The sequence below is a fragment of the Zerene cesonia genome, chromosome 9, assembly GCF_012273895.1.
Source record: "Zerene cesonia ecotype Mississippi chromosome 9, Zerene_cesonia_1.1, whole genome shotgun sequence".
Classification (NCBI taxonomy): Eukaryota; Metazoa; Arthropoda; class Insecta; order Lepidoptera; family Pieridae; genus Zerene; species Zerene cesonia.
Genome location: NC_052110.1, coordinates 3,809,664 through 3,819,234, shown reverse-complemented (window position 1 = coordinate 3,819,234; position 9,571 = coordinate 3,809,664). Strand labels below are relative to the sequence as shown.

The window sequence follows — 9,571 nt, the reverse complement described above, 5'->3', positions numbered from 1 at the left end:
CTTTACAATCATAATTATTTTCACTATTATTGAGTCTCTATTGATGTTGAATTCTGTTCATAATTCTGAAATAAAAAAATATCATGTCAACTTCATAGTGTCATTAAATTTAAAGACGGTTTTACGAAGGAATGACGAATAAATTGCAAAAGGTTTCTTACGATAAATATGAAACATACTTTTTTATAACCTGTTTTTAACTATAAACATATTTTTAATAAAGCTAATATGGAGGAAAAACAATTATTTGGGGCATTGACGGTATATCGAGAACGAGGTGCTTATTTACGACGTTTGGAGCAATTTGAAAAAGCGAAAGCGTCATATGATGAAGCGTTTAAAAATGCTCCAGATGATGTGCGAATGCTCACTGGAAGAAGTCAGGTATGTGCTGACGCCGTACAGCCGGTTCAGGCTTATGCTGATGCGGAACTTGCCTTAAAACTAGAGCCGCATAATATGAATGCCCGAAATATGCAAGCTCGCGCTATGTACACTATGTCTGATTTCGAAAGATCAGTCGTTATGAATTATCGTGGAGCACGAGTACGACGTCAACCACCTTATTTCATGGAAGGAATAAATCAAGGAGTTGAAACTATTCAAGATTGTATCGGTGTTAACGCTGGCAATGTTATGGTAGAATTCTTAGCCCTAATAAAACAACAAGAAGCTGCTCATCCTGCTGGTGAAGAAGCCAAAAAACCATTACATGTTTCACGTATTCCTAAACCTGAGCGCAAAAAAAAACTGACACAAATGCAAGCAAGGAAGCATTTGACACTAGCTCGCGTTCTTGCTATGAAATACCTCGGTCCGATGGCTTACGACAAATTCTTTCTTCAGCATTTGACAGAAGACCCCAGGCTGCAATCCGCCAATGCAGGTGGAAGTAAAGAATTAAAAGGAATAGTAAAAGAAGCCCTTAGATCATTAACTGAGAGGCAAGATATGCTACGTGCACAACGACCGTATTACACTATTAAATTAGCTGAAAAAGCAGAATCTAAACATCAAAACAAATATAAAGATGCTGTATTGATCAAGGAGCGCGAGATTGGAGCTCGTACATCTGAACGACTCCTCAAGCAAATTGAAAAAAGTTTACGTGAAAATCGTATTATGGATTTAATAGCGCAAGCTGAACGTATGCAACTGTTTCTGGACAATAAAACACCTCGTACATTGCCGGATAAAGATATTTATACAGATCGCTTGTACAGAGCTGTAGGTGAAGGATATTTGGCACAACATCGTCTTTCCTATACTCTTAGCGAACGTGGTAATAGACGCCGAATTGCTTTCCTTATGGGTCTACCAGTAGGCCGACCAACTTCCTTTGACTCTGTTATGGCTAATTATCCTTACAAGTTCATTGATATTAAACAAGCCACAGAAAAAGTAGTTGCTACACTTGAGATGTGTGAAAATTCTACAATGAAATGCTGGTTAATGTATGAATTAGCTCGTTTACTTTGCACACAAAAAAATTATGCTTTAGCCAAATTTTACGCTAAACGTTGTCAACGTGAAGCTCAAGAAATTGCAAACGTAACTTGGTGGTTGAATGGACTCTTTGTTTTAATGAGTGGAGATATGCAACAAGGCAATGCTAATGAAGTTCGAATACAAGTGGAAGAAGCGTATGAATACTCTAAAAAGTTAAATGACCCGGAGAGAGTGCAAGCATTTTTAAGCAAGTGTGCAGAAATGGCCGCAGAGACGGTATCTGCAGATGAAAGAAAAGCGATAATTCAGCGTGAGAGGCAGATATTAGGCGTAATGGACGAGGTACAACGTGTTGACACTACTGTATTATTCAAACGAATGTCTACAGTACCAGCTGGCCGTCGATTCTCTGTGTTACCTAGAAAGCCAGAAGCAGGAGAATCACGGGCTGAGCGTCGACGTCGTCGACAAAGAGGACTTTCTGTTATTCCTGGCCCCGAGCGTGCTTTACCAGCACCACCAAAGTCGGACACTCTTGGCTTCCAAGTTTTTGATATTTAAGTATTTTTTTCTCTTACTTTTATTAATTGGAAATAAAATTCGTGTTTTGAATAAATAATATATTTATTTCGTTATTTACATTATGGCAAGAGGTATGTATTTAAAATAACTTAATGGTGGTAGAGAGGGGCAGAGTATGCTACAGGTGCGGCGTGTACTACGGGTGCTGAAGCGTATGCAACCGGGCTGGCGTACGAAACTGGAGCTGCGACTTTAGCGACAACTGGTGCGATGGCTTTTACGGCAAGAGGTTCTCTATGTACGACAGCGTTGAAACCGTTGTGGGGATCAGCAGTGTATTCAACTGTACGCTTGGTGCCATCAGGGTCGACGACGGAGTAAGAGCCTTGAACAACGTCACCATCGCGGGTTTCGTGTTGTGTTTTCGAGTCTCCAGTGTGTCCGTCTTGAACGTCGTATGCGAAGCTGTAACGGGGATGAGCGTCATATTCTTCTACGGCAACCTTTGCAACGGGAGCAGCATAGGCGACTGGAGCGTGGAGAGCGTGGGCGGAGTAAGCCAGAGGAGCTGAGTAGGCTAAGGGCGCAGCCGGCAAAAGACCAGCACTAGCCGCAGCTACCAAACAGCTAAGTACTACGAACTGTAACAAAGTTATCACTTTTACGTTTTATGGTTATAATTGTTATCTATAGTAAGCGGTGTGAAATATTTTGTTATTTTGAATGACGATTATATAAAATCATCAAACTAATTTGTTTATAGTCATAGCACTAAATAAGTATCGATTCCAAATAGATATAGTTTAAAATTATTACAAAGCCGATTTTGAAAGATAAAATTATATTATGTACCTTGAATGCCATTTTTGGTTTGGATTTGATAGGATACAGAATCGAACTGATATATCAAGCTGGCTGGCGTAGGCTTTTTATATTCACTTCACCGCAAACTTATGTGACGTCACACGTCGCTCACATATGTAATTGATCCCTGCGCCTACCGAGCTTCATACTTTCGCTTTCATTTGTTTGTTAAGACAAGGTCGCGGTCTTAGCCAGAATGTGGCCATCAGAAACTTTGTCGTTATGATAAAGGTTGCTTTGTACCTCTTTTTCAGTTATGATTTTAAAAAGTTAATGTAACGCAAAAATTGGCCTCAATTTGGTAAGATGACATTTTTATCAAGTTATTTATTAAGTTGATAATTTATTTGGTAACTAAAACTGCATTGATTTCTTATCCATAGAAGCTTTTTTTTTTCAAAGGACTATATAAAGTTATTTTATTTATTTGCTAAAGATTTCGATATGAATAGATATAAAGGTCAAGAAAAACGTTTAAATCCATTTAAAGTTATATTTTCACAAGTAAATAAAAATGAATCACAAAAATGTATGTATGTGCATGATTATTTCTTGTGTTCATTATTTATGATCAGTAGATTTGTATAAAAAATATTAAAAAAAAGCATTTCAGATTGAGCGAAACCGAGAAATTAGTTTTATAAAAGACTTGCTGTCCCGGCGAACTTCGCAACGCCATAGAATATTGATAAAGATATGTTACGGAACCCTATTTTTTTTTTCAAAATAAAAATATAGTCTATGTTACTCGTGGACAATGTAGCTTTCGAATGGTGAAAGAATTTTTAAAATCGGTCCAGTAGTTTTTGAGCCTATTCATTACAACCAAACAAACAAACAAAGTTTTCCTCTTTATAATATTAGTGTAGATACTTATGCAATTAATATTACAAAACAATAATACATAACATATTTGTTTTCTTTGTCAAGATTAATATATATGAGATTCATCGACTAATATTATTAGTATCTACCTGAATTTAGTAGGTAGTACCTACTACGTCTACCTAGACATATTATAGAAGTTATTGTTATAGGTATATAACAATAACTTCTAAAACTATGAGAACTCTATTTAATTAATAGCTTTTTGTGAAATTGTCTTACGATTTCTTTCTTGGCTCATCGTAGATGCTATTTCGTTGATTTTGTTTATCATCTTATAATTTTTAATGAAGTATAAATAGGATTTAAATAAAAATATATAATTATATTTCAATTTCTTTAATAACATAAATAACATTTAAGTAGAAAAATCCTTAATGATAATAGGTATATACAAGCAGTCAACAAGAAAATTGTAATAATTCATCTACCAGTAAGGACTGGCTAATCTGGGGGCGTATAGAGGTGCTGGGGCGGGAGCGAAGAGAGGCGCCCTCACAACTGGAGCTGGGGCGTAATGCGCTGGTGCATAATGCGCGGGCGCATAATGTGCTGTAGCATAATGAGCTGGGGCAACTGGTGCACGGGCGATTATTGGAGCAGGGGCAGGAGCAAACAATGGAGCATGTGCTACTGGGGCAGGCGCAAGTAAAGGTGCAGGTGCAACAACGGGTGCAGGCGCGACAACAGGTGCTGGTGCCACAACTTTAGCGGCAACAGGGGCAACTAGAGGCTCACGGCGAACAACAGCGTTGAATCCGTTCAAAGGATCAGCAGCGTAATCCACAATCCTCCTGGTACCGTCAGGATCGACGACGGTATATGAGCCAGTCACGAGATCTCCATTCCTGTGTTCCTGGTGTCCTTTGTAATCCCCAGTTAAGGCGTCTTGGACGTCGTAGCCGAAGGAGTATTGAGGTAGGGGGTCGACTCGTGCTACTGGTACCGGAGCTACTACGCTCGCGGTGGCAACGCCCACCAGGCAGATGAATACTACAATCTGTAAGAAGAATTGTTGTTACATGTTATAAGGTTATACTGATAGCTACTTTATTATATCATTTTTTACATAAAAAGGTACATGATTATAAAATCGTTTCTTAATGTTTTTGAAAATGCATTTTACGAACAACTAATAGATAAGATAATACCTCTACTAATAGATTCTTATAACCTGTGAATCACAATAAACCATTTTGAATTTGAATTTAATTTTCCATTTTAGCTAAAAGAAATTACGCTATAAACGAAAACAAATAATTACGCCATGAAACATAATGGGTAACATAGATCAATTACACAATGACAACAACGATTGGATCGAATTGGTCACTCCATTGATATGCGCTAAACGTGCGCGCACTGAATACACGCGCTACTTGCGCCATGTTCCTGCTTTAAAAGAAAGGATGACTTTTCGTAACAGTGTCGTGAATATCAAACATATATCAATAAATAAAAATAGTAAGTACTTCCTAAATTATTAATGTTATTATAATTTCATATCAGTATTCTATTCAAAGACAAACGGGTAAATTTCTAATCCAAAAATCGATGACACTGGCAATAAAATACCTGAAATAATACAGAATCATTTAAATTGCCTACGGGGAAATTAGTGTTTGAATACATATGAGCGTTAAAAAATTCTGCAGGTACGTATTAATTTCGTATGAGTTTTATATTTTTGTAGATCGATAGACAATTTCGTCTATAAATTACACATTTTAACCCCTTTCTTCCACAAAAATAGCAATAAACAAGAAACAGGAAAGGACATTTCGACCAAGTATCAATTTTTCCATAATATATCACAGGATAATATAGGATAGAACATAAAAAGAAAGCGTCTAGAAAGAGGGTGGTGTCGCAAATTAAGCCTTTATGGAACTGTTGGTCAATTGAACATGTCACGACAAAGTGATGGTATCACCGCGACCTCCGTGACTGTGATACTACGATACCGGTATCGATTGCACGATAACATCAAATGATTCAAATGTACATTGTATGGTACCTACTTTCTGGTAGATCGTAAAGCTATTACGTACTTTTGAATTACACCTAACCGAACTTTAGTCATCACTATTAGACAGTTGTAGACACCTATCGATCAAGCAATATAAAAATATCAAATTCATCATTAGTTCATCTTTGGAAGTAGTTATAGTGATGGACAATTTCTCCGAAGCATCGATGAAAAATATTTTTTATGTATGAGGAGATACAGTTTGAAGTTGATTGTTTTAACTTAGTTTTTCAACAGTAATAATAATATTTACGCTTACCATCATCAATTTTGCGGGTAAGATAATAAACTGTCATTGAAAAAATAAATAAGTTATTTATTTACCTTGGTGTTCATGGCTGTTTGCTTAGGGTTGGATGTGCAGTCCGAGGAAGTACTGTGAATACCCTGGGGCGAAGCCGCGTTATATATCTGACGATACGTAACTCAGGACGTGAGTACAATACTTGTGGCCCATTGAAGAAAGCGTGTTACGCGATCGTTGAATTGCTGTTACGATTTTTTATATCGTTTTCAATTAGAGCAGTAAGGATTCTTATATTTTACACGTTGAGAATAACAAACGTAGAACTCATTGGAAACTGCCATGTATCGTTGTCTGCTTATTATTCATTAAAATATATTGACAATTACGATAACAAAACCATACGTATTTGTATTTACCAAGTATTCCTGTATTCCACGATTCTGCCCGTGATAATAGATAAGAAATTTATTTATAATAGATGATAATTTTGAATATAAACAAAAATAAATCTATGGTTTGGCGGTCTGCCACTTCAATAGTTATAGATATTATATATGTACTATGTTAGAGTGGGCAACCAAGCTGGTGGTTCACCTTATGTTAAGGCGACTCATGAACAGCTGCAGAACGAGGGCCTCTGCAAATGCGTTACCCGCTTGAATTGAAGACGGGAATAATGAAATGGACTGGGAAAGGTGAAGAAATGGAAACGGGCTTCCGTCATAGTTAATGTGAGAGTCTAGTTCGCTTCAGTACGCGTTGGGACAGCTCCCACCTACCACACCCCCACAAAAGATGGGTGTGATACTTATTCTACGGTGCTATATTCAGTGAGTGGTGGATCCATAGGCCCATTTCCTTTTCCCCACCCTTTTAATCCATTCTATAATTCCCGTCATCCATAATTTTTTATTACCATTATAAAACACGTTGAAAATATTTGCAGAGTAATTGTCACTGCACAAAGTCGCTTCAAATTTAGCTCTCACAAAAATGATAGCTGATTTACTAACAATATATAACAGCATTTTTTAAATGTAAAACATGAAACATAATTTTATATCGATAAATATGTTTTAATTTTATTTATCAGGAGTAAAGTTCAAAGTTTTTTGCATCGCTCAATAGATAATTATATAACTTTGTCTTATATATTCAAAGTCAGGATTTTGCTTGAAAAAAAATTTCGAGCGTCATTGTGATTTGTGAGTCTAGTTGTATAACGTACGTCAAACTAAACGAACAAAATGAAGTAAACTGTAGGGATGATAACAAATGAATGAAAAGACTGAGAAAATTGTTTCTTATAATACAATAAATAATAATCCTTTCAAAGCACGCAACTGTCTAACAATTACGGTGCAAAAATTTCACTAACTTTATTCATAGCAACACGGACTGAGTCATTTAATTGTAATGGGATATCAACTATGGAGTCACACTAACAGAATGTTTGGCCAACATCAATAGAATATGTATTACATTGTCAAGGTTTTAGGACGAAAGCGCTTTCAATTACAATAATTCTATATATTAATTTTCAAAAGTGGCCCACGAGCAAATAGGTAGAGCAAATACGTTAGGCCCTTAATAAAAAATATCAACAAAAATTTACTGGCTTTATTCTGTCATAAACACACACACATACTGCAAACTCAAACCTACATCCCGAATGACATGTCCACAAAAAAATGATTTCGCCGCTAAAATTTAATTATATTGTATTTTTTATTGGCGGATACTTCTGTGGTAAGGTATAGAATAATATTCTAGGGTTACATTTCAAATGAATTTTTGATACAGAAGTGGTGCTTTAGAGCTCAGAATCATGTCGAGCGTTATTTAAAAAGCACCATCTTTTAACAGTCACGGATTTTAAATGCATTTTGATAATATGCACTTACGTCTGAAAATACTGTTTAAAAATTTGAAAGATAATTCTAGACTGACCATAAGCGATCCTACTCGTCTAATAATGGCACTTAACGAAATAATGTCAGTGTAGTAGTTAGTATAAAGATATTTAACCATATACCATATAAAAAAAAGTTACCATAGAAGTGTGTGCGGTGCGATGTGATAGACAGCACTAACCTTTCCACAGATTGCAGAGCTGGCACTGGTCTTTTAGGCATAAAGAAGTTTTGTAATTGAAAAGGAATCGATAGACATTAACATTCCAGAGAATGTGGAAAGAGATCCACTTAAACTTCTGACGAAAGCGAGTGACTTGCTTATATTTACGGAGACCTAAACTAGAACCAGATGCAATAGTTTTTAAGTCGTTCAAGTTTAACCAATTGCTCAGATGTTAAGTCAAGAAAGCGTAGTCAAGATTGGAAAGAAGAAGGGACCATGGTAGCATAATATTTGTTTAACCAGCGCGAGGTGAGTTCCACAGATGGGTTAGGTTAGGTTAAATTCTGTTTATCATCTCGTCTCGTTCTCGTCTCCGAGGCCAAGACCCTTTTCGGGGTTTTAGCGCCACAGGAGTAAGTAGTAAGTATATATTACTTGGATTCGGATGATATTATCATCCATAACTATAAACATAATTTATCATTATCATTATCAGCCCATATATGTTCCCACTGCTGGGACACAGGCCAGGTTCAGGCCACAACCCACCATGCTGGCCAAGTGCGAATTTTTTATTCTCGGACATACCGGTTTCCTCACGATGTTTTCCTGCACCATTTCGAGCAGTGGCTATTTATTTCCTGCAAGTTTACCTGGTCTTACGCGTAACATATACAGATAATTTGTATATATATTTGTGTGTGTAAAGCTATGACAGTTTTTCATATTGCTACAAGCGTGACAATTCGTATCACAATAAGCCACATAATTTTTATTTTGCGTGTATCACAACTACATTTTTTTCAAATTATAATTTAAATATAACCAAGTAACCATCACTCATTTTGAGAGAATAATATTTATAGAATTACTAATACAACAATTTATGCAGATAATTCATTACGATTATAATTTATGAGAGTGTGTTTTGTGTGTTATAGGAAAGTACACTAACAAAAAATTGGAGCGAGTCGAATTTCTTAACTCTCATATTATGTTGTCGTTTCTTTGATAAGAACGAAGAAGATATTATTATTTAATTAAATTAAAACTACACCATAAGGTATAAAAATATTTATTTAACTATATACAAAGCAAGTCTTTGATATTGAGCCATCCAGTGATTATTAAAATTAAGGGTATCGGTAGCCAGCAGCGGAGGATTCAACGATCTTCGCGGGAGCAGCAGCTACTGCCGTCGCTGGGGCAACAGCGAGGCGAGCTGGGGCGGCAACTGCTGAGTAGGCGGGCACGGCATATTGGGCAGGAGCGGCAAACGCTGTAGTGTATGCAGCGGGGTAGCTGTATGCAGCAGCGACTGGGGCGGCATATCGGGCGGAATAAACAGGGGCGGCTACGGGGGCAGCGGCTACTGGGGCGGTATAAGCAGCGTAAGGAGAAGCGGCGTATCTCGCAAACACTGGAGCGGCAACTGGGGCGGCGGCAACTGGAGCGGCGGCAACTGGAGCAGCGGCGTATCTAGCCACAACAGGTGC

At 37.1% G+C, this 9,571-nt stretch overlaps 4 protein-coding genes across 4 annotated transcripts in view; 1 reads left to right on the top strand and 3 right to left on the bottom strand.

Annotated features, from left to right (window-relative positions):
* The first annotated feature begins 228 nt into the window (after positions 1-228).
* LOC119829096 (tetratricopeptide repeat protein 25-like) lies at positions 229-2,010 on the top strand. Its single transcript, XM_038351479.1, has one exon. It carries the CDS (start codon positions 229-231, stop codon positions 2,008-2,010), a length of 1,782 nt encoding a protein of 593 aa, XP_038207407.1.
* Positions 2,011-2,081: 71 nt separating this feature from the next.
* LOC119829101 (larval cuticle protein A3A-like) lies at positions 2,082-2,933 on the bottom strand. The gene is made up of 2 exons (XM_038351485.1): positions 2,824-2,933; positions 2,082-2,612 (listed from the first exon to the last, which is right to left on the bottom strand). The coding sequence occupies exons 1-2, from the start codon at positions 2,833-2,835 to the stop codon at positions 2,121-2,123; spliced, it is 504 nt and encodes a 167-aa protein (XP_038207413.1). The 5' UTR covers positions 2,836-2,933; the 3' UTR covers positions 2,082-2,120.
* Positions 2,934-4,070: 1,137 nt separating this feature from the next.
* On the bottom strand, positions 4,071-6,124 carry LOC119829098 (larval cuticle protein A2B-like). Its single transcript, XM_038351481.1, has 2 exons — positions 6,074-6,124; positions 4,071-4,720 (listed from the first exon to the last, which is right to left on the bottom strand). Exons 1-2 carry the CDS (start codon positions 6,083-6,085, stop codon positions 4,148-4,150), a joined length of 585 nt encoding a protein of 194 aa, XP_038207409.1. The 5' UTR covers positions 6,086-6,124; the 3' UTR covers positions 4,071-4,147.
* A 3,084-nt stretch (positions 6,125-9,208) lies between these two features.
* The window catches only part of LOC119829161 (cuticle protein-like), a 24,614-nt gene continuing 24,251 nt past the window's right edge, over positions 9,209-9,571 (bottom strand). The window contains exon 3 of the mRNA XM_038351563.1: positions 9,209-9,571. This exon is cut by the window's right edge and continues 1 nt beyond it. Coding sequence (XP_038207491.1) covers positions 9,209-9,571 — 363 coding nt within the window.

Coding starts and splice junctions, on each gene's coding strand:
- LOC119829096 (XM_038351479.1), top strand. CDS start 229: ATGGAGGAAAAACAATTATTTGGGGCATTGACGGTATATCGAGAACGA.